This window comes from Neovison vison, chromosome 7 (assembly GCF_020171115.1).
Source record: "Neovison vison isolate M4711 chromosome 7, ASM_NN_V1, whole genome shotgun sequence".
Taxonomy (NCBI): domain Eukaryota; kingdom Metazoa; phylum Chordata; class Mammalia; order Carnivora; family Mustelidae; genus Neogale; species Neogale vison.
Window position 1 is genome coordinate 5,336,101 of NC_058097.1, and position 25,826 is coordinate 5,361,926.

General features: G+C 43.1%; 1 protein-coding gene across 1 annotated transcript in view; it reads right to left on the bottom strand.

Annotated features, from left to right (window-relative positions):
• CDH13 (cadherin 13) overlaps window positions 1-25,826 on the bottom strand; it is a 1,000,495-nt gene that overhangs the window by 755,018 nt on the left and 219,651 nt on the right. The window contains exon 2 of the mRNA XM_044255654.1: window positions 14,486-14,597. Coding sequence (XP_044111589.1) covers window positions 14,486-14,597 — 112 coding nt within the window. The remainder of the gene's footprint in view (window positions 1-14,485; window positions 14,598-25,826) is intronic.

Genomic DNA, 25,826 nt, shown 5'->3' on the forward strand with positions numbered 1-25,826 from the left:
CTCGGGAACTATGTGACCGCCCCTGACCTTTGTTTGCGGAGAGCCCTTTCTTTAGGGAATGGGCCTCTAATTAGTAGACCCCCAGATCACAGAGGGGGCTCTCGACCCAATGCTGAGTCTATCTTGGGGCTTCTCTTCCCAAAATTTGAATGAAAAACCCTAAACTGGAAGGTGAATGGAGCTGTGCTAGTCCTATAGAGTATGCAAAAGTGAAAGCATGGTCCACATACCCCAAGGTCTTGTAAAGGGCCTGTGACAAGTTAAGCTCAGCAACTAAAAGCAATTTCACAGAGTACTTATTTCATCAAGTGTTAAAGTTTGTGTTTTGTATGTCTTTGCTTTCTTTTCTTTTTTTTTTTTAACTTATTTATTTACTTGAGAGTGAGTGAGCAAATGCAAGAGAGAGCCCCGAAGGAGTGGGAGAAGCAGACACCCTGCTGAGCAGAGAGCCCAAAGCAGGACCTGATCCAGAGGACCCTGAGGTCATGACCTGAGCGGATGGAGGACCCTTAGCCGACTAAGCCACCAGGGAACCCACTTTATTTCCATTTTCAGAGCAAACTTTTTTATTATATCATTAGGAAAAATTGTTCAGAACTTGAAAGTAAAGCAAAATGTAGAGTTGGGGCCGGAGATGTTCTTTCAATGTCACATACAGGCCTTACCCAACATGTCCCTCATGGATTATCTGATTACCTAGGACAATGGAATTCATTTTCCTAATGGCAATAAGATAGAAACTGTGCTAACAGAGTCAGGGGGTTCAATAGGGGAAGCTCGTAGACCCTGCCCTTTGTGGCTAATCGCAGACCCAACAGGAAGAGAGCTGAATCAAGGACACCCTACTATGTCCTCGGGGGAAGAGAGACTCCCCACTCCCCAACAGCCCAGACAATGAGAGATGGTCAGACTCAGCCAATGAAAAGCCACCGTGATTCCGACTCCCAGCATACACCAGTGTTTTTTGGTTTACAACAACCTTCCCAACTCTGCCCTCCTCCACCCCATGAAAGAGCGGCCCTCTCCTTTGTGCTGTGGACTTGCCTAGGGTTTTCTCACAGGTCACTTGTCCTGGGTTCCAGGTCTCTGCTATTACTGGTCCCCCCCCTCCTTTTTTTTCCTGGTAAAATAACTAGTACTTTAATTTTTAAGGTTAACGTTCTTGTTGTTCACTATGTATTGAAGGTTGCAGACGTAGTGAAATTACATGTTGATTTGTAGATCTCTTTATAGTAGAGCTGCCAGGAATGCTCCGCAGTTAGGAGAACTCTGAAGGTTACAGTTACCGGACCCCATGCCCTTCTCTGAAGGCCGTTGCTCTGCCATCCCTCCTGAGTATGGCAACGGCCTCCTTCTAGCCCTCCCCTCTGTGCCCCTCTTGACACGGGGAATGACCACTGGGTCACATCCCCATAGGGGTCCACCTGTCAATCCCAGTTGTCCCCTACTTCGGCCCCCCTCTTCGTTGTCTTGTCCCCTTCCTCCATGCCTAGAACGTGATGCTGACTCCCTCTCCCAGCCTGGTTTATCCCCACTCACCCTCGCTTTCTGTTTTTAATCCGGCAAACTTCCTTCCACTGAAAAATGCAGAGCTAACCATATTCCTTGGAGGTTTTGACTCAGATTTTGAACTGTTTTTCAAGCACTAATTATTTCTTTCATGTTATTCAGAATCAATGTTCCTTATTTGGAAATTCTCCCACCCCTGTGGATTTAATGTATACATATGAAAATTAAAACCACTTTTAGCTAAAAATAGATCCTCGGGGAGGGCTCAAGAATCAGCTGACACGCACAGTTAGGAGGAAACTGGATGGCTGACAACTGTTTTGGCTTCGAATGGGAATGAAATAGGCTGGTGCAGCGGTTGGCCACTTTTCAGGGGTGGCCTGCCAAGACATCATTTACTAAGTTGCTCACAAGTAGGAGTGGCTTGTGGGGGGTGGCTAGACCCCGGAGTCGGAGGCACGACCACACTCTGCTGCCCCCAGAAGCAGCTGGCATGTGAAGAGGCCAGCTGAATGTTTTAGCACAACTGAGGTCTGCAGCTTTTCAAGGGTTTCTTCTCCTACGGAGTGCGGTCTGCCATTCTCAAATCCAAGAGGTTCGGCATCCCCGAAGTGGAACTCATTTGGCACAACACCCAACCGGAACTGATGTGGTGATCCTTATTTATCCTACTTAGGGTAAATATCCATCTGTTTTCCCGCAAAAATATCTGTTTTATTGCACAGGGTTGCCACATACGCCCCTGGTGGAGTCATGTAATACGGAGCATATGCACGTTAATAGCTCCCTCACTTGCAAAACATGCCCGGTCTTAGGCTGGGGAGACTCCCTTCTCCAATGCTTTTCAAGGAGCATCCTTTTAACATGTAGCCCAAAGAGACCCAATCATGAGTGGTAGTGGTGTGTGTGTGTGTGTGTGTTGGGGGGTTGGTGGGATCGCTGGTCCCCCTAGAACACAAGAGTCCCTATAAGGGAGACCTGGAGGAAGTAGGAAGAACTTGTATTCTTTTTCAGCGGAGACAAGCTTTGCCTCTGTGCCTCCTTTGGTAGATGCCGGCGCTGCCTGTTCCAATAGTATCACTCTGCAGACATCCCCCTCCCTGGCCTTATGCTTTCAAATCATGAAATATACCGACCTTTATCTAGAGCTTGCATGTGGCTGGCAGTGTCCGAACACGTTTGCTTGTGTTATCTTGATTAACCCACGAAACATCATCACCATGTTACAGATAAGGAAACTGAGGAGCTGAGGGTTGGCTGGAAATGTCACCATTGTGACACTGAAAGCAAGCAGTCCAACTTGGGCGCCCACACCCTCAGCCCTGTGAGGCCCTCAGGGACACCCCAATCTGTTCTCAGTAAGAACTGGAGCGCTTCTGTGAGAGGAAATTGGATATGGCTTTTCATATGGAGAGTACTCACAGGGTCGGGAGGTCACAGTGTGTTTTTCACCATTGGCCTTTCTTCTGAGATGTTGGATCCTTGAATCAACCTTCATGCCCTCAGCTGTAAAATGGGATTTTCAATCCCATCTTACAGAGCAGTTGATTTGATTAAATGGATAATATGGTAGCCCCTTTCTTGGATCAGAGAATCTCAAAATGAAAGACCCATTCTCATCGTAGGGGTCCTGCATTGTGTGGTTGCTTGGCCTTAACGTTCACCAACCCAATCTTCATGGGGGGACCCCGGCTTGTAATGCAGTCCTCAGCATCTCAGAGAAAACTTCTTCGTGCCCCTTTCTGTAGCAGTGCTCCAGAAATCACCATCATATGACTCTGTCTTATTTCCTTCCTAGTATTTTTATCAGATTTTCATGTCTTGTTTTCCTGCGCTCTTAGGTGTTTATTCTTTTTCATTATTATGTTATGTTAGTCACCATACAATACATCATTAGTGTTTGATGTAGTGTTCCATGATTCATTGTTTGTGTATGACACCCAGTGCTCCATGCGATACGTGCCGTCCTTACTACCCATCAGCAGGCTCACCCCCGCCCCTCTGAAAACCTCGGTTTGTTTCTCAGAGTCCACAGTCTCTTATGGTTCGTCTCCCTCTCTGATTCCCCCCTCCTTCAGTTTTCCCTTCCTTCTCCTAATGTCCTCCACGCTATTCCTTATGTTCCACAAATATGTGAAACCATATGATAATTGTCTTTCTCTGCTTGACTTATTTCACTCAGCATAATCTCCTCCAGTCCCATCCATGTCGATGCAAATGGTAGGTATTCATCCTTTCTGATGCCTGAGTAATATTCCATTGTATATATGGACCACATCTTCTTTATCCATTTGTCTATTGAAGAGCATCTCAGCTCCTTCCACAGTTTGGCTATTGTGAACATTGCTACATGAATATTGGGGTGTATATGCCCCTTCTTTTCACTACATCTGTATCTTTGGGGTAAATACCCAGTAGTGCAATTGCAGGGTCTTAGGGAAGCTCTTTTTTTAACTTTAACTTTTAACACTGTTTTCCGAAGTGGCCGCCCGAACTTGCACCACCAACAGTGCAAGAGGGTTCCCCCTTTCTCCGCATCTTCTCCAACATTTGTTGTTTCCTGCCTTGTCAATTTTTGCCCTTCTAACTGGTCAGAGGTGGTATCTCAGTGTGGCTTTGATTTGAATTTCGCTGATGGCTAACGATGTTGGACATGTTTTCATGTGTCTGTTAACCATTCCCATCATGTCTGTCTCTCTCTCCACAAGAACAAAAAGTCACAACACGAGAAGCAATTTACAGGTTGTAAGCCGTGCACTTAGTGCAGGGTGTGACGTAGGGCAGGCAACCATTCTGTATTTGTTAATTGATTAACTCAACAGATATTTGAGAATCCATGTCACTTCCTTTCCTATATCCTATTTTTGTCTCCAGAAGGAGAATGTGAGTTGGGTTGAATTAAACAATTGGGGACATTTTGATGGCAAGTATTTGTACCTCTCATCCTTTTGCTTTCAAGCCAACAAAAATTTCATGAAAATTAAGATGAAAGGGACAGAAAGAGGGCACCACAATTATAAGAACGGGTATAGATTTGTCTGTTACAGGATAATGTGATCTTTTGCCTTCTCAGACTATTTAAAGCCATGCTTCATCTTTCCTACTTTCTGTTTTGATGCCTTACTCATTAAGCAGCTCAATTCCTGTGGTTCTAATACCTTAAATTAGGAGATGCTCCTGTAACATCCGTATGTTCCTCTATTCTTACTCTCGAAGAAAAACAGAAATAAGAGAGATTTATACCAGTTACAGAACTGTGTGAGCAAAGATAACACTCAACAGGTTGACGAGTGGGGCCATATGGCATCACTTTGAGTTTCATAGTCTTAATGAGGCAACCTGCTCACTGGCATCACCAGGGAGAAGCCCGGTATGATGGCTGTCCTCATCCCCTGTCACCTAAGACCCATTTCCATTTGTGTGAGTGCTGGGTTCTCAAAATCCTTATGCATGGAGCACAGGCTGCAGTCAGGGGATGCTGGAACGGAAAGGGGCCTTAGCAGCAGGGCACAACACCTGCACAGTGCACTCCTGTTTCCGCCAGCCCGACATCACACCCTTCCTTCAGAGAACAGCATCTCCACATCCCCAGGCCCAGCCAACAGAAATATCACATCTTCTTGGACACTGAGATTGGTTCGGGAATAGGCACATGAGCCAAACCTGACCAAAAGGGTTAGCCATGAGAAGCATCCCAGAACGCTTGGAAAAGAGATGCTCTGGGTTGTGAAGTTGGAAGAATAAAAGTCTGGGGCCTCTGGTGACCCTTTTGGAGGGAAGCCCTCTGAGAGCGGGGGGTACCAACACTCCAGAAAGCAGAACTGAGGAATGAGAGGTGATCCTGAGGACATCATCAGAGGGTCTAGATCCTGACCTTCCTGAAGCCAGTTCAAGCCTCAAAAACTTCAGTCATGTGAGCTGATAATTTTATATGTTTTTGCTAATGCCAGGTGGAGTTGGGTTGTTTTGGATTGGATCACAAGGCAAACAGCTCTGGTATAAGGAGACTAATATACCCTTATTATACAAACGGGGAAACGGAAGTCCAGAGAGTAAACGGGGTCATACGAGTCAGTGAACTGGAAGCGACTCCTGTGATTATGTACATCTTATAGAAAACTTCTAGATGTCTTCTGTAATCTAGACCCTTGGATTTCCCTGGGGCTCTGCTCACACCTTTATTTCATATACAGGTGCCCCTCAAGTACACTGAGATCTTTCCTGCCACCTGTCCTCTGATCTACCTCCCAACCATCCCCATCTCCAAACTTCTCACATGACTCCACGCCCGCCCCAGCCCTCCCCACGCCTCCCTCTCATTCATCTCCCGTTCTGAACTTCTGGAAGGCTGACGCACCAGCTAACCACGTGGCCCCTCTTCCACACGTGACATGCATTGACTATTCCAAACACTGAAAACCGATTTCAAAGTCGTCATTGACGGCAGCCAGCCCATAGCCCTCCAGCTCTCAGCACCGTCCTCTGCTTCCTTGACGGCCGAGAACAGCTACTGTCAGTAACGGCAGCGGTTAGACAGCAACAGCACATGCGGTTGGTCTCCTGTGGCGTATCGTTCGATCCACACACCAGTGTCGGGAGCAACAGTGACTTCATGGCGTGACGTTAAGGTGCTTGTGAGGGGCTTGTGAGGCGGCCGGAATGAGGAAGCCGACTGCATGGGGGAAGACAGTGGAAGGGCCACAGGGAAGCCCCAGCTCCGATTACTGATACACTAACTTCTAGCAGCTCACTTTCTAGAGTTTTCCATAGACCAGCCACTCTTCAGAGCCCTTTCTATGGATTCACATTTAATTCTCAGAGCAACCTCATGAGGTTACTGCCATTATAATATTCCTTTCACACATGAGGGAACTGAGCATGGAGGCACAGTGAGGTTTTGGTGTTCCTCTAACTTTCCGAAAGTACTTAGTTGGTAACGGGCAAACCTCGGATTTGAACCCAGGCAGCCTGCCTCCTCTGGGGTCTATGTTTCGGAGTTCTAATCTTTCCAGAAGTTATGAATTTTGGAAAGTGAAATTCTCAATGTTGACCACAAATTCTCTTCATTAAAACTTTTTCATTAGGGACGCCTGGGTGGCTCAGTTGGTTAAGCAGCTGCCTTCAGCTCAGGTCATGATCCCAGTGTCCTGGGATCGAGTCCCACATCGGGCTCCTTGCTCGGCGGGGAGCCTGCTTCTCCCTCTGCCTCTGCCTGCCATTCTGTCTGCCTGTGCTCGCTCTCTCTGATAAATAAATAAAATCTTAAAAAAAAAAAAAAAAAAAAAACTTTTTCATTAAATTCTTCTACACGGAGCAGCCAGACAGGACATATCTGTGGGGCAAATTTAGCCCAAGGTCTGACAGTGTGATTTCTCTGGTCTGTTTATTTCTCCCATTCTGCGGATAAGAAAACATAGGCCATGGAAGCCCTAACTACGTTCCTCGCCTTCTCAGGCCCTCTTCCTCCACGACTTTATCTGCTTCCCCTCTTGGAAACATGACAGAGCACCCAAGTCCAATGAATGGAGGGTCTCTAAGAAACTTGTCACATCCCTCTCCAATATGTGTCTGCGTTCTTTTTATTCCATAGTTATTTACTATATCACCTTACATTTAGGAAATAAGGTGGTTAACATCATGGATTTTTGAAGATTCTAATAATGTGAATTGACTGGATTATTGGATTGTTACAAATACGGTGGTGGGCTGGAAGGGCAAACTTGTCAAAATACTACATTTCTGCAGGGCTCTATTTAAAGATAGGAAAACATCTCATTAATGTAAATAGGGGTCCACGTACTGAGCCAAAGTATAATAATCACCCTCATAATGTGGAGTGAATTAAGTGACATCAGAGTAATGTTCCTTGGCGTATCGCAACAGTTTCAGTAAACATACCACTCGAAACTCTACCCATACTCAGATCTAGGCAGATTGCAGTACAGGTGATGTTAAATCATTTCATTAATCATTTAATCAGTTTCCCAGCTTGAAGGCAAATACAACTTAGTAGTGCAAAGTACAATCGGAAAATGGAAAATAAATTATTTTTTTAAATCACTCCAATGAAAAACAAAAATAAAAGGACTTGGCAAGTGTTCAAGGATAGAGAACATAGACAGACAAAAGCCCAAGTGAGCTTAAACTCAGGAAACAGGCATTTTTCCACCTGCCAGTTGGAAAGTTCATTCATTTATTACCATCCAAATGAAATCTTTTCAGTGGGGTCAAAAGGGCCTTTGTTTTGACATTTAATTCACTGGCGATGTATTTCCTACGTTAGGATGCAAAACACCTCTCACACTGCTTTCTCATTAATTGCCTTCATTTTTCAAGTTCCCCGTTTGATTTATAGTCAATTAAAAACACCCTCGAAAGCCATGACTCATGTATGTTAAGTACAAATATGATTAATGCAAAACCACACACTCCCTGGATGGCCTGACCCCTGGCCAAAGTGATGGTCGAGGTGGAGGGACCCAGCAGTGTCCTGGTGAGAGAAACCCAGGAGGAAGGTGAGAAGCCAAGAGCGCAGGTCTTGAGCAATCTTGCACTAACTGGATCTCTTTGAAACAAGGAAAAGGAGGTACTTTTTCTGTATTTTTTTTTTTTAACATTACAGAGGAAGAATGAAACTTGGTTGTGAAGAGAAAAAAAAAAATATAAAATGCATTCGAAATCCTCTATCACATCCAGGTTGATGAAAGTAGATAGGAAAATGGAGACCACGTCTCCTTGCTGTGTCACTGCTGCCATGACCAAAAACAAGACACTAGGCGAAAGAACTCTAGATAAGAGTCTGGGGACTCTAATACTGGGTTCAAATCTTGATGTTGCCAAATATGACTGACACGACCTTGCGTAAATTGCTTTGCCTTGCCCAACCTTAGTATCCTCACCTGTAAAATGGGCACATGAGAGGATTGTATCCCCTAAGGTCTAGTAAGAGGTTCAAAGGGGGCCCCCCACACTTAGAGAGTGCCCAGTAAATGCCAGCTGTGAAGGTTGTGGATGTCACACTGCTCAATGGTTGTGGTGCATTTTATAAACCCCAACACCTATTCCCAAGGTATCATGCTTCTTCCATTTTCCAGAAATGCTCCCTCTCTTGCAGTCAGCGTGGGCATATCGCCCGTCACAAGGAAATCTCTTAAGACTTGTCCCCACCTGCCTCTCTAGAAAATGAACACACTGAAACTTGAGAAGAGTATCAGGAAAGTCAACGGCAGAAAAAGTAATTTCAGCCTAATGCATTTGATATGTGATTTCCCGCTAAAATGAGGTAAATAAGAACACTTGGCACATTATTTTATAAAACAAAATCTACTCGAATGAAAGAAGTGCCTTCTCTGTTGTAATTAGTCCAGATTCCTGTTTCATTTGTTTTTTGGTGCCACACGATCTTTTACATATTTTTTTTTAATTTGTATTTTTTGCCAAATGACCTCTTAAAAGAAAATTCTAACCAAGTAAATGGTAGTATTCTCCCTCCCTCTCATCTATTTGCTTGGGTTTTTCTGTTTTGTTTTTCATATCCAGGCTTAGAAAAATATTTTAAAAATATAATCTCATCAATCCAAGATTAAAAAAAAAAATCTACTGGTCCATGAAGTTCAAATCCTAAAATTACTCATTTCTTCAGATTTTTAATGCCCATGACTTATCTTCTATAAAGCCTGGCTTAGATGGCCATTGTAGGGACATTGAGCCCATCTCAGGTCTATGGATAGCAGGACTAACAAGAACAGGAGCAGCGGCAACACTGACAGTCGTAAGAGCGGCTTTCATTCATTCATCACTAGGCTGAGCATTTTTTCCATCAATCAGCATCAACTCTAAAAGTATGGACTGCCATTATCATTTTTAGGTGAGATAAGCCAAACTCAGAGGATATGAAGAACTTGCTCACTCATGGCCACACAGCCAACATGACTGGTGAATAGAATATGTGCAGAAACTACGTATGTCGTTTTTGAGCTAACGTGGTTAAACCTCTGGGATGTCCTGCCCACACCTCTTCTTGTCCCCAGCTCAGTGACATAAGAATGAATAGAAAGGCCAAGATGGCAAGACCAAGTTGGAAGTAGCCTGAGTCCTCAAGTTCCTGCACTGAGAGCCCCCACTTGGAGTCTAACTACCCAAGAGAGCAGCCTGGCCAGCATCCTCATGACCGGAATGAGAAGTAAACTTTTACTCTGTTAGGTTACTGGGACTCTTTGATACCAAGGCTATTCTAAGTAGTCCAAGTGTGTTATTGAAAGTGTAATTCTATGGGTTGTACGAGTCAGAAAATGACAGGTGTTGGCGAAGATGTGGAGAAAGGGGAACCCTCTTACGCTGTTGGTAGGAATGTAAGCTGGTGCAGCCACTGTGGAAAACTGCATGGAGTTTCCTCAGAAAGTTGGCAATAGAGCTCCCCTATGACCAGCAATCACACTACTGGGTATTTACCCTAAAGATACAAATGTAATGATCAAAAGGGAAAACTGCACCCGAATGTTTATATCAGCAATGTCCACAATAGCCAAACTATGGAAAGAACCTAGATGTCCATCAACAGATGAATGGATAAAGAAGATGTGGTATATATACACAATGGAATACTATGCAGCCATCAAGAAATTAAATCTTGCCATTTGCAATGATGTGGCTAGAACTAGAGGGTATTATGCTGAGCAGAATAAGTCAATCAGAGAAAGACAGTTATCATACGATCTCACTCATATGTGAAATTTAAGAAACAAAACAGAGGATCACAGGGGAAGAGAGGAAAAAATAAAACAAGACAAAAGCAGAGAGGGAGACAAACCATAAGAGACTCTTAATCATAGGAAACAAACTGAGGTTTGCTGGAGGGGAGGGGGTAGGAGATGGGGTAACTGGGTGATGGACATTAAGGAGGGCACGTGATGTAGTGAGCTCTGGGTATTACAAAAGACTGATGAATCACTGACCTCTACCTCTGAAACTAATAATACACCATATGTTAATTAATTGAATTTAAATTTTAAAAAAGTATAGTGTTACAAGCTGTATTTTAGGTGAACTCAGGTGCAGCAGTGTGTGTGTGTGTGTGTGTGTGTGTGTGTTTCACAAAGAGTAATTCAGGAAGGATAAACAGTAAGAGACAGAAAAGTGCTGATCTAATAATGCCTAGATGGCCAATGGGGTGTCCTTTCTGGACTCTTGAAGTTGGTGCTATTACCCATTAATAGAATCTGGAGGGTCATGAGTATCGTTCCCCTTAGCTAACTCGATCATAGATCTTGCCACAAGGCTAGGAAGATGTGTTTGAGCTGATGTGGCCAGGGCAGGAGAGTCTGTTCTATAATTTTGCCAAACATACATAGTCAGCGCCTTATCACCTGGTCCTTTTCCACCTTAGCTGGGTGGCTTGTCAGTTTCCCAGGCCACTTATTCTTCTGAAGCCTGGGTGTCAGCTAGGAGAGTGTAACCAGAATCCGTGTTCAAATCTCATGGGGCCAAGATGATGGGTACCAAAATCCCATGATTTTCATATTACAGACGAAGCAACAGTACTAACCCATTAAGAGAATTCTGGGTGTAGGAAGCATCTAGGGACCCCCTACCTTGAGGAAACCCCTCAAGGATCCCTCCCTGAGTCCAAAGGCCTTGAATGGATGTTTCCTGTCTTTCACGCTGTCTTCCCCTTTCTTCTTGTACTTCTCATACAAGGAAAAAAAAAGGGGGGGGGAGGGGAATAAGCACATCGACCCAGTTCATTTTTCAAGACTGAGATGAAGGCAGGAAACTTTTGTCCAAGTTATCATGAGTTGGGGGCTTTGCATCACACTGTGAAAGGTACAATGAAAGAGCTCCCTGGGTTACATTAGAAGAATAGTGGGATACCATGTTTTGATCCTAGAAGCTTGTTGAAAAATGGCCTTTTAAAGACGAAAGCAAGTCTAGTTAGTGGAAAGGAGAGTAGAATAAAGAGTTATTTGGATGTGAAGAAAATAAAAGGCTTTAGAACAACTGAAGGAAAGATGTATTGGCGTGAACAGTGAATAAAATATTAGGGAAATAAAAGGAGTGGAGGTGGCCATTAGTAACAGTTAAAGTAGAAAAAGATAAGTCATTGAGGATTGAGGAGAAAGATGAAAAAGGATAAAAGGAAATATTACTGTCTGAACAAAGAGAACAGGAAGCCATGGGCAGAATAAACATTTTCTATGGCCTGCTAAAAGCTGAACCCAAAATGGGTTGACTATAAGTCTGGGGGTATGGGCCGATATATTGTGTCGGTCAGGCAAAGAGACACCACTTTCGGACAACCTCAGAGAATGGTAAAACGGGTAGACATCAACTGATTGATTATGCTGTGTGTACACCTTCCACAAGACAAAACTTTACAATCATTGGAAACCAGAGCTCTGAAATATTGTAAAGATAAAGCAAAACTGGAAAGTGCAAACACCGTAAACGGAGTCCGAGAGATGTTACTAGCCTAGTGTCTTGGAACCTCTTTCAGTACTACAACTTCAGCTTCTATGTATGTTGCTAAAGTCATCCTAACCATTTCCCACATCTTGGCATGCAACCTCAAGTATCTAAGTATTTTAAAACTTTCTGGTTCTATTTGACTCTTTTCCATTTCCATGCAGACATTAGCTTTGTGTCCATATGGCTTTCATCCTCTGAGCACCCACCACACAATTGGTTCTTGTTCATCACGTTTTCAGAGCAAGAAGGGTCTTGTGTTGAACCCTAGGGGAATGCATGGGAGAAACAGAGAAAGAGAGGGGAAGAAGGAGAGGGAGGGAGAGAGCAGGGGCAATGTTCATGGCCTGGGGGGATGGTTCATCAATCCTCAATTCTCCAGGCTTTTCCTTTCCTCTGGAATAGAGCAATACATTGTCATTTCTTCTGGAAATCCAGACTTTCCAAAACAATATTCAATAGGCATTCTCAAGTCTATGGAAACTTTCTTCTTCATTTAGGCACAATTAACCTCATTTGCAGGGTCTAACTCATAACAGCCTATGTTCGTTGCTTTGACAGGAACTCAAAAGCACCAGACTAGATGTACTCTTGGTATTTTTTTTTTTAACCCTAGTAATACACATGAACCTACAGTTTCACTGAGAGGGGGCTAGTCCGATTTTGCTGATCCAACAATTTACATACAAATTCATATCTAAAACTTTAAATATCTTCAATTCCCCTATCACTGACTTTTCCTGAACGTGGTATCGTTGATAATCAAGCCAGTCCCATTTAGCATTTACTAGCTTACACAGAACCAACAACCATAACCCGCTTAATTACTTAGGGGATTAAAAAAAAAACACAGACACACACAAAACTGTGATATTGGAATGTACAGTATGGTCTAGTTTAAATTAAAAAGATCCCCCAAAGTATGATTGTTTCCAGCTTCTCAGCGGTGAATTAAAAGCTGTTTGGTGTCGTGAAAATTACAGAAGCAATCACATTTATGGGCCTGCTTTGCATACCAACTCTATTAATTTCCATACTCAGGGTGGCTTCGCATTTCCACCCATGTTAATATAGATGCCATTTGGGATAATTGCTTGCAAAAAAAAAAAAAAAAAGGAAGAAAGAAAGAAGAAGGAAAAGGGAGAGAGAGAGAGAGAGAAGGAGAAGAAGGAAGGAGATGAAACAAACAATGAATGGGGAGAAGAGCCAAGGGGGGGAAAAATGGTTCTCTTAAGCCAAGTTCCCTTTGAAATACCTTGATTCTGATAAATAGAAGAATCAAAAGACAAGGGTTCCCGATGACCTGACCCAGGAGTCACACTCAGGGATCAAATTAACATGAAATCACACATTGTAATTCACTTATTGTGCCAGGCCTGAACCTTGTCATCGCCGACTCTAATTGCTGAAATGATTTCATTGGTATAATTACATCAAGATGTTCGCGGACTTCACCTTGGGTACTTCCCTCCGTGCCCGGCATTGCGTCTTCATTACTGTGCCCCTTTCAACTCTCCAAATGCGTTCCAGCCTCACAGAACCATCCAATCAAGCAGGCTGGTTTTATTTTGTTTTGTTTTATCTTGCCTTGTTTTCCTTTTCTTTAAACGCACCAGCCACAGAGCACGGGATCGGAGGAGCCCAGTTAGCGTGGAAGGTGAGCCTGAGACCTTAAGAGCAAATGCACAATGATCTTCCCTAAGGGACCTTGGAGCATCTGACCAAATTAGACCATTGTTTTCACATTCTACAATCCCAAATGTTAAAGAATGGTGCTCCAGAGCTTACAATTTTATCGTTATTTGTCTACCATCAATTTTAGATTCTATTGTGCTAAGACAATGCTTGCTCTGCACTTAACAATGCACTCCATGCCCTCATAAAGATAAAACAATATGATACCGGTATTAAAAATAGAAAGAGATTATAAACCACAGACCTGAAGAGAGCATATTTTAATTGGAATTTGAGGGGATTTGAGTTTAGTCCACAAAAGAGCCAGTAGAGGTTTTGCATGTCTCCGAAGACCCTCTTACTGGCCTTCAGAATAAGAGTTTTGAATTCCTCTGACCCCAAATTCCCAGAAGCCAACATCCTGCTCTCACCATTGTTTTGATCTAACATAAGGCATAAAAAATCCCAGTAAAACAGCACATCCTTGGGAAGGCATTGGTTTTGCTCTCAGGAACCTACCCAGGGGAAATGGATTTAATGTCCTTTGCGTGGAGTAGCACTCCTGTTGGAGGCTGGCGGTCTCCTTTCCCGGGAGCAGTGGGGAAGTGCTCACCAGTGATAAAATACTCGAGAGATACACAACCATTTTCTTCACATTTTTTAACCCTACAAGGGTTAGCCGACAAGGCTCTAATTCAAGCACTGGATCAGGCAGTGACATATAAGGAAAATGATCAGAAAACACTTCGCTTAGGGAACTGCATCCTGAGACACATTCTTAGACTCTGGTGAATTCAAATATGAGAACACACCCAAAGAATCACCGAGTGACATTGCTTACAGTTTAGAACCGCCTGGTCCTCGATGAACTGAGCAGGCTGGTTGATGTGGAACACTTTCTGCTGAAATCCAGGCGTGCAGTCCAAGTCTTCTGCAGATGTTAGCAGCAGCACCTGAGAAAAACCGAAGCCATCAATATTTTAACAGCGGCTTATGTGTTTGCCCCACTAACTTCTACCAAATCTGTGACTTTTAGAAATGAGCTGAGGTTTTAATTTCATTTCCCAAATAAAGAGGTAAGTTGATACTTCTCCAGTGGCTGCCAACAATTCGCTTTGGCAATGAGATTTGGAAAACACGCAAATGGGAACAGCTGCTTTAGTTTCCATCAAGTTGCTGTTAAAGAAATAACTTTGTCAGATTTTTACACCTGCTAAGAATCTCACCATGGTTTCTATGTGTGAAATTTCATTACAAAAACAGTCAATTTCATAGGATGCCCAGGCTAAAACCAACTTCACTGTCATAGATGCAAAGGAGCAGTGCCATCTTTAAGGAGGAGGAAAGCAGAATATTCCACTGGAAATTATTTCCTGAAGGAATTCAGGGCCCATTAGACCTTCATGATCCAATACGGTGGCCGTGAGCCACACTCGGCTACCAAGCACGTGAAGTTGTAGCGGGGCTGAAGTCGTCAGTATAAAAGATATGTTGGATTTCGAAGACTGAGTACCAAAAAGAAAAATGGTGTGAAATACCTAATTTAATCATCTGTATATGGATTACATGTTGAAACAATAATATTTTACAGACTGGATTACATAGATATGTTATTAAAGTCAATGTTACCACTTTTTTTTTACTCTTACAAGTTTGGCTACTAGAAAAATCTAAAACTTACAATTGCTTCTAAAAGCTCAGTTTTTTTTTTTTTCTTTACAAATCCTTGGGGTGCTTCATCCCAGGGTCAAAAATTTAGGCTGCATGTTTTGGAATATACAAGTATGTGACACACTCTAGGACAAGGGATGATTTAGGAAGGTAAGAAATAGTTTTGGGTTTAGTAGGTCAAGATTACAAGCCCTGTGAAGATGGGAGGGACCTCTTTTTCCCCAACTTTGATACCAAGCACCTACTGCATTTACCAGCCCAGAGAAGATGCTCCGTATTACTTAACACATAAGTGCTAACGTTCTCTACCGTTCCTTTATGGAGAGCGCTATGCTAAGTTTGTTATATGCATCATCTCCTTGGATCTCTACCGCAGCCTATGATGTATTTAATATTTCATAGGACAAGGGGCCTCACATTCTAGAGATGCTGACACTTTGCCAGGATGGTGCATTTAGGAGGACGGGGGCCAGGATCTGAAGCCAGGCTTATGTGTCCTCTCATCTGGATGACGGTTGGAGCTCCTCCCAAGCCACTGTAGGCTTTCCATGTCTCGGGGTGGGATTTTACTTTTTTTTTTCCCTGAGCTGTTTCTCTGAAATCTGGGGAAGGTCGTTTTAACAGAGCATGGTGCCGGCAGAGAGTGTTTGGAAATTCACATTCTCAGCAGAAGCCCTTGACCATAACTGATGAGAATCTGTGCGCAAATACCCCAGCCATCTCACCCCCCAGGAGAGAGCTCTCAAAGGCAGCGTTCTATCTCCCTGTCTCCACATGCAGCTCCAGCTGCCCACTCACCTTCCATTGGCTGCCTTTCCTTCCCTGACTCGTTTCCTCATGAAATGGGAATTTCACAATTCCTGGGGTTGTCTGACACCCCCCCCAAAAAAAAAAAAAAAAAAAAACCACTTGCACTCAAATCTTTGATTTTCTGCCTGCTTCTTAGGAAACCAGATTTTGATCCTGTGTTGCAAACTCTTAACCACTGGACACAAGCTGTTGAAGAAAACTCATTATTATTCCCACCAGCAAATTCCGAAGAGTGCACAAAAGGTTGGGATGCCGTGGAACCAGGGCTTGTCTCTAAATACCAGCCCACTGAGAGGCACTGAACCCCAAGGAATGAGAGCAAGAATTAATCTTCAGAGGTTCTGGTGTGGCTGGACCGAGGAACATCAGAGAAATTGAAATGGGTCAGTCATCACCCTGACCGACATCATCTTTCAAAAATCAAAGGGGTTAGGATTCTATAGTTCCATATTGGAGCAGTTCTGCTTGTGAAACGTTCCCTTGCCTCCAGAGCAGACTCTGGGAAGATTGCTTCCAAGGCAATCATAATGCTGACATCCCAAGTGGCACACACACAGAATGCAGATTCAGGACTCGGAATAATTTGCGGGCAATTCTGCAAGCAGAAAATCTATAACTGGCCAACGCAAATCCAGTTAAACAGCAAACGGTCAAAGGCGGCCTCCAGGCACCCGGTGCCTACAATTAGACCTTAACCGTCTAGTCAGCTAATTCTGCCCTCAACCCCAGACCAGTAAATCAGTCATCCCCTAGCACTATGGAGATGCCATTTCTCTAGCGATCCTGAACATAAGGGTCTGGACTGGGTTGAGGGATTGGTTCAGTGGACGACCTGGATCTCGTCTCTCCGGAGCTCCATCTCGGTCCCGACACCTGGGTGGGCTCTGTTCAGGATTCCTCCGGAGTCATAAAGGAAAAATAAAGCTTTTCCAACAGCTGACCATCTGGGAGGGTGGGCGTGGTGAGAGGACTCCCAGAGGCTTAGCTTTAATCTGCACGTTCTTGGGTCCCGCCACCCACCAAATTCATAAGAGAAACGCGTGCAGCACTCTCCTGGGCCACGTGCGACTTCCTGCAGCGAGAACTAGTCCCTCCTCCCTGCATTCATTCATTTACTTATTGCCCCAAACTTGTTCATCTCCTGGGATTCAGCAAGCACTTGGCTGTTCTGGAGCTTATATAGAAGCATCATAAGGCAGGAATTAGAAGCACAAACTCCAGAGGTTCAAATCCTGGCCCTGTCCTTTACTGACTGACAGTAATGGAAATCGGGAGACTACGATGCGCATTCAGAGGAGCCGTATGGATGCAGCGGATGGTGCATGTGAACTACAATAGGGGCGCTCATTCAGTTAGGCATCGGACCCTCCCACGAAATTACTCTAGGGTTTTCTCTTGCTTTCCCCCCCAAAATTTAAAAAATTTGAAAAAAATATCGAAGAGATTACTGCCCATGTTCTCCTCTAGGATTCTGATGGATTCCTGTCTCACATTGAGGTCTTTTATCCATTTTGAGTTTATCTTTGTGTATGGTGTAAGAGAATGGTTGAGTTTCATTCTTCTACCTGTAGCTGCCCAGTTTTCCCAGCACCATTTATTGAAGCAGCCACAGCAACTTCTTTCAAGATATGTCTCCAGAGGCAAAGGAAACAAAAGCGAAGATGAGCTTTTGGGCCTTCATCAAAATCAAAAGCTTCTGCACAGCCAAGGAAACAGTCAAGAAAAAAAGGGACAACCCGCAGAATGGGAGAAGATATTTGCAAATGACAGTACAGACAAAAGGTTGATATCCAGGATCTATAATGAACTCCTCAAACTCAACACACACAAAACAGACAATCATATCAAAAAATGGGCAGAAGATATGGACAGACACTTCTCCAATAAAGACATACAAATGGCTATCAGACATATGAAAAAATGTTCATCATCACTAGCCATCAGGGAGATTCAAATTAAAACTACAAATTAAAATTAAAACTACAAATTACAAATTAAAATTCAAATTAAAACTACATTGAGCTATCACCTTACACCAGTTAGAATGGCCAAAATTAGCAAGACAGGAAACAACGTGTGTTGGAGAGGATATGGAGAAAGGGGAACCCTCTTACACTGTTGGTGGGAACGCAAGTTGGTGCAGCCTCTTTGGAGAACAGTGTGGTGATTCCTCAAGAAATTAAAAATAGAACTTCCCTATGACCCTGCCATTGCACTCCTGGGTATTTACCCCAAAGATACAGATGTAGTGAAAAGAAGGGCCATCTGTACCCCAATGTTTATAGCAGCAATGGCCACGGTCGCCAAACTATGGCAAGAACCAAGATGCCCTTCAACAGATGAATGGATAAGGAAGATGTGGTCCATATACACTATGGAGTATTATGCCTCTATCAGAAAGAACGAATACCCAACTTTTGTAGCAACATGGACGAAACTGGAAGAGATTATGCTGAGTGAAATAAGTTAAGCAGAGAGAGTCAATTATCATATGGTTTCACTTATTTGTGGAGCATAACAAATAGCATGGAGGACAAGGGGCGCTAGAGAGGAGTAGGGAATTTGGGTAAATTGGAAGGGGAGGTGAACCATGAGAGACTATGGACTCTGAAAAACAATCTGAGGGTTTTGAAGGGGTGGGGGGGTGGGAGGTCGGGGTACCAGGTGGTGGGTATTATAGAGGGCACGGGTTGCATGGAGCACTGGGTGTGGTGCAAAAATAATGAATACTGTTATGCTGAAAATAAAAAATAAATTAAAAAAATTAGAAAAAATAAAATAAAATAAAATCTTTAAAATATATATATAACAACTAGAATAGTGTCCCACAGGGTAAGTGACCAGCAAGGGTTAACTGTTCACGTGGACTAGAAAAGATGACAAATCATAATTTAATTAACTAACTAGAATTTTAACTTGAGAGGAAATTGTAGGTGTCTTTGAGAGCACGTAAAAGCCAGGGACAGGGAGTTTAACTTCCTCTGGGGGGACCAGGGAAAGCAAACCCGTGGAAGGGACATTTCTGCTTTGATCTCAAAGATGGGTCAGAATTAGCTAGATAAACAAAAAGGAACATAGACTTGTCTTTTTTGCCAGCACACTCTTTGCTTTCACGTTTAAGTTCCTTTGTGTCTGTCTGGGTTTCATGTAACACATCTCTGAAATTAGAAAATTATATGTAAAAAAGAACCCAGACTAATTTAGGGCTTCCCAAAAGCTGAATGTCTGATTGGGTAGTAGTGGTAGAAAATACTACTGATTGCTAGTGCCCTTGACTTTCTAGCAGAATTTAAGCATGAACTGGTCAGGGATACCCACTTGCCAATTTCAACCATAGTGAGTTTGGTGGAAGATTATGAAGAAGCCTCCCTCAGTGGTTTAAAGGTAAGTGTTTGCACATTACCCCCCAACTAGGTGAAGCCCCTTCTCTAACACCATCAGGTGTCACGCTTATATATACGCTACCTGGACATACTTTTCTCCAAACCCTCTTTGACATTTCTAGAATATATGCTACGAACATTCTGAATTTATCTTTAATGCCTTAGAAATAATGGTCTTCCTACATAGTTTTGGGTTCATTTATGCATTAGCTTGCATCTCATAAACAAGAAGCAGCCAATACACCTTTGAAAGCTCAGCAGTGGTCAAATTTTATGATCACTGAAGGATTTCTATTATTTGAAAATTACAATCAGCCTGCTTATGAAATCAGATTCGTGTCCAGACCAACTATAAGTATGGGACACAGCCACATCGGTTCTGTGGGAATCCCGGTTTATTAGCTGCCATTTACCAGCTATGACCTTGGGCAAGTAACCTTCTGTGTCTCAGTTTCCTCCGATGGAAATTGGAACAATCATAGTATCTTAAAATTATTATGAGGACTAAAGGAGTTAATTGTCTTTAAGAGCCTTATGTCATTCAGGGCATAGTAGTTGCTCAATAAATGTTTGCTATTATTATTACCATTGTTTCTCTATATTATGTTAAAAACAATAGACACGATTCACTGATACCACATTCCCTAGGATAGACATTGACAGATATCATCCAAATATTACTCTTTTTGCTACTATAAAACTGGCCAGTGTATAGACTGTGCTCAGATATATTCAAAGGGAAACAGCAGGGGCCTGAGTCAGGTAGAAGGTAGAGGAAGGTTTGCATCTTGGGGTCAAGTGCACAATGGTAAACATCAGTGCCCATTGTGAGCGGAGTTGTGCTGGTTTTGTGGGACACTGGTGTACACCAAGCGCCCTTTAAAACGGTAGCTCAGAGCTCCATCCTCTGTGTAAGCGCCACTGCCCTAACCGTACACACCGAGAGCAAAGCCTTACATCACACTCTTTATAACTGCCTCTTATTTTAGCTTCCATTTCTTTGCTGCTGGTCTGAGCTTTCTTTTTTAAAAAGAAAGGGTTTATGTTTATCCTGACAGGTAGTGATTCACGAACATAGCCAACTTTGGATTTTGCTTCCAGAAAAAATGTTGGTTTTTTTTTTTTTTTTTTTTCTGTCCCAGACTGCAGGTTGCCAACTGGCAGCAGACGGGACAGACGTGGCCAGCAGATCTGGTGAGTTTAGCCATAGTAGTCGATCATAAAAGTTAAATTATCCCGTTATAAAGGGTGCACCTCTCTTGGCTGTCCTTGTCTGCACCGTTCCCTGTATTATCCCTCCTGCTCGCTTGACTCATTAACACAATTGTCTGGCCCCCGAGGTATTTGAGTTTGCAATCCCTCCTCTAGATTTGGGAAACAGGCTTTTCAAGCAAAGAACTCTCCTTAGTATGAGTCTCTACTTACTTGTCCTAATTGTATCCACAACTGTGTGCTCCTAGCTCTGTTGCTATGGGTTTTGCCATGTGACTGAGTTCTGGCCAACACAAAGAGAGTAAAAGGGTTTTCGCCACTTCTCAACCTGGCCCCTGAACTGTCGTCTCTTCCCCATCTATGAAAACAGAAAGGAAGGACTTCCAAGATGGTGGAGACTTCCAGTAGAAAGAGCCCAGTGCACAGACCCTTACAATCTAGTGTGTGAGCGTGTGTGAGCCCGCAGCTCTCCTGGCTGATGACGATATGCTAAATGTGGAAGGGACAGGGACACAGAGGGGCTTCTATACCATGGTGTCACAAATACGTCCCAGAGGTCAGAGAAAAATATCAGGACTGAAGAAAAGCTTAACACAACTGTATCCGAAGTAGCCATAGCTCAAAAGAAACTTCCTGCCACAAATGATCCCAGCGGGCAGTGAGCAGCCTCAGATCTCATTGTCACTCAAGCCAACTCCAAAATGGTATTTGCCAAGTGAACTCACTAGTGTCTCCTGGCCCCTCATTGTTTTCCTCTCACTGACTTACTGCTTTTTGCTATTAGCGTGGACGGACAGTTTCTTTATCCTTGCCATAAAACACCTCTGGTTTACTTGTGTCGAAGTCAGCCTACTGGAGTCTGTTTGGAGGAGCTTAGATTGGCAGGGAAGAAAGGCTGCCGCTCCGGCTTGCAGGATATAAAAATGTTACAGCAGTGAATTTTGATTGATTCTTTATCCTGCCAGAGTCCTCGAAGGGTTTATAAAGGCACCCTGCCTACAGGGAAAGCACGGAGAGAAGAGGCGCTTTAAAACACACACACAAGGGCACATCCGTGTACACACAAGCACACATGCACACAGGCACGGACTCTTGTGCATACCCTCATGAAAGCGTCAACTCGTGTCATCCACGCTACCCACGAATCTGACCTCCTGACCATCTTCCTGGGGATTGATAGCCCCAGAGACACAGAATCCCCTGCCATTTTCTTGGCCTTTAATGTAACCGACACTTAGAAATGATTTTGCGATTCTTGGGAAGAAAAAGAGAGAGAATACTTCTGGTTTGGTGAGTCCTTCATACCCAATTTGAACGGCTTGCCTTCACCCATAGTTTGGAACCAACATCTTCATCGCCATCTGAATGCTACTCCGTATCTTTTCTTCAAATTGTTAAATGCAAAGCCACAGAATTACCGTTGCCCAAGGATGTCCTCAGCCCAATCCCCAGAACCTGAGGATATGTTGGATTAAATGGTCATGGGGAATTAAAGTTGAAAGTCAACTGACTTTAAAAAAGAATAATTATCCTGGATTATTCAGGTATAATCACAAGGATCCATGAAATTGGAAGAGAGAACGGTGAAAAGCTTGAGAAAGGGATGTGACTCTAAGAACCAGGCTGCAGAGATGAGGTGTAAGAAAGCCTCAACCTGCCATTGCCAACTTTGGAAGTGGACAAAGGGATGACCAGCCAAGGAGGGCGAGAGGCCTCCAGAAGCTGGAGAAGGAAAAACACAAATTCTCCTAAACATCTGGAAGGAATACAGCCCTGCTGATACCTTGGCTTTAGCCCAGTGAGGCTCATTTTGGACTGCTGATCTTCTAAACTACATGATAATCCATGTGTGTTGTTTTAGTTCATCTTAGTTAACTTAATTTTTTAAATTTAGCTGATTTCAGTTAATGCTAAGCACATGGCAATTTGTTACAGCAGCTGGAGGAAACTCATACAGTCTACCATGGTATTGCCCCACAGTAGACCCTCAGAAAATATTGCCTCCCTTTACTTTGTTTTTTTTGTTTTTTTTTTAAGATAGAAATATAATCTGGGCAAACCAACAGAGAGGGAGGAACAGAGGAAGGAGGAAAGATGGAAAAGTGGACAGAAATGGAGGGAGAGAAGAAGAGAAGGAAAATGAAAACAGACTCATGACTTTGGAACCCTGGACAAGACTGTCAGGTGGTCATGATGTAGAAATTGCTGTCTGAGGGCTTCATTCCTGAACACAAACAGCACAGCTTCTTCTCTTTTGTCTTAGCAACTGTCCTTGCAAGTGGTAGGGCATTTTGATCTGCGATCATAACAGAGTAGTGGGGTTCATTTTTTTCATTAATTTCCTTAGACAAAGTTTAACATTTCTATTATCTGCCAGGTATTTGGTTAGATGCCAGAGATAGAGAAATGAACATAGTCCTTGATAAAATTATTATCTAGAAGAAAAGGCAGACACAGGACAAATAATAATATAATATCATGTTATATTATATTATATTATATTATATTATATTATATTTTCTATATATTGGGAATTAGAACATGGCTCAAATAAAAGAATCCTGAACTAGATTACCTGGGTTCAAATTCTAATTTTACCCCTTAGTTGCTGTGTGACCCTGGGCAAGGTACTTAACTTCTCTGTGCCTTAGTTTTCTCATTTGTACACTATAGCCAGTAAGGTTTTCTACCCTCATCAGTTTGCGAGGCCAATGAGTTAACATAAATCAAAAGGTTTAGGACAGGAACTGGCTCATAATAGATGCTACATGCTAATCAGAATAGGGACTAGGTCACGGATAAAGCCATATTGGAAAACTGATTGACATTTCTCAAGTAGTAAAGAATAATAAAGAACGTTCCATGCAGAGGTTTGGTAAATGCAAACACTAGGCATGCCAGCTGAAGAAACAGGAAGCAATTTGGCAGGGATAACAAGCTCTGAGTTGTTTTCAAGATTATTTGAAAGTGTTTTGTCTTAAAGTAGGATTGAGCTGACCAGGCATGTCCTCCTTTAGTCTGGCTAAAACAGAGCCAAAAATAATTCACTCAATGAAATCACAATTTCTGTCTAAATAGAATTAACTGTTTACTATTAAGATTTGAGGATGAATCAACTAGAATCAACCAGTAAATTTTGAAAGAAGAACAATTTTGTAAGAATTTTAGATAACACGATTAGGAAGATTTGGTTCACTGGCCCTTAGTAGAAGCTAGAGGCTGTACCTGCTCTAGAGTTGGTGAGATTTATGTCTATTTATGAAATCTTAGAAATTAAATTAGGGGTTTCAGATGCCAGATAAGACCTGCTTCCCTTAAATCAAATAAAGAAGGGAGTCCTTGTATGAAATGCTCCTGGGTGAGACCAACTGTGTGCCAGGCATTGGAAGAGCTGTCTGGTCCACACGTAAAATCCCAACCCCATGGAGACAACCCCATAGAATACAACTAGATGAATAGATCTTGGGTGAAGATTCAGTCCAACAGAAAACAGTACTCCAGTCCACCACCTCAGCCAGCCTCCCAACTCAGCCACTGCTGCTGTGAACAGTTTCCTAAGAGTTCAGCCTTGTCCCAAAGAATGTCCTCAGTCTCTTCACATTCTGCTGTGGGGCTTGCTCCTGTGCTGCAGGAACCCGGTTAATGTGAGGTTGAGCAGAGCTGGGAAAGATGGAGGAGCTGATGCTCCAGGGGAAGCCCTCAGGGGCGCCCTCAACACTGAAAAATGGCGGCAGGTTGCATGTCCTAACTGCCTTCCTCCAGATGCACTCTTCCGGAGTGAAGGAACATCCCATGTGCCTTTCAGAGGTCTTGTTGGTTTAGCCCTCGCTGCCCACAGTGGTGACTTCAGTGACATGTCATTATATTGGCTCTCTTTGTCCTCCCCTGCCTCACCCTCTTGCCCCTCATTCCTGCTTCCTGGGTCATCTCCTAAAGAAAACAGCCTTTATCTAGCCCATTGTCTCCAGCTCTGATTCAGGGGAACCCAAAATAAGACATGGCCCATACACTAGTTCCATATTGCTGCTCTATCAAGTTCTCTCCATCTTAGTGGCTTGAGAAGTATTTTATTATCTTACAGTTCCAGATATCAGGAGTCTAAAATGGGCTGACAGGGCTGTGTTCCTTCAGCAAGCTTCAAGGGAAAATCTTTTTCCTTTGGCTCTCCTGCTCCCATAGACCAACTCTATCCCTCAGCATGGCATCATTCCTTTATCTACCTTCAAAGCCAGCAGCATAGCAACTCCTTGTCTCTCTCTGTCTCTCTTCTTCTGTCATCATGTGGCCTTCTGTTTCTGACTCCTCCTGCATCCTTTTTAGAAGAACGATTCTGATTACACCAGGCCCACCTGGGTAATCAAGGTGATAGCCATGTGTTCTGGAAGTTAGGATGTGGACATGTTCAGGGAACCATTTCTAAGCCTACTATAACCCATGAATAACTTCTATAAGGAAGGGGAAGGTTCTATAAATACAGGTTCAGTCCAAAATGCCCAAGAAGTATAGAAACAACGTAAGTGTCCATCAATGGAAGAGTAGATGGAGAATATATAAGATACATATTATATATATATATATTCCATATATAATATGTTCCATATGTCACATCATATATTTCAGTTATGGGATATTCATATATATAATCTATGTCGAAAGAGAATATTATTTAGCCATGAGAAAGGAGGACATCCTGCCATTGGTGACAACATGGACAGACTTCATGGGCATTGTAGTAGGTGAAATAAGCCAAACAGAGAAAGACAAATCCTACATAATATCACTTATATGTGGAATCTAAAAAAAAAAAAATCAAATTCATAGAAACAGAGAATAGGAAAGAGGTTGCCGTGGGCTTGGAAGCAGAGGAGATAGGGACGGGTTGGTAAGAGGATACAAATCTTCAGCTTTAAGAAGAATCCAATGTGAAGATGTTCTGTAAAACATGACGACTGCGGTTGGTAGAGTGTGGTATGGTTGATGTTTGCTGGAAGGGTTGGTATTCAGATGTTCTCATTCTCACCAAAAAAATTAAAAATTAAAAAAAGAAGGGATAGATATGTGGGGTAGGAGGGGTGCTAAGTGACTAGATACCTAGACGGGGGGATA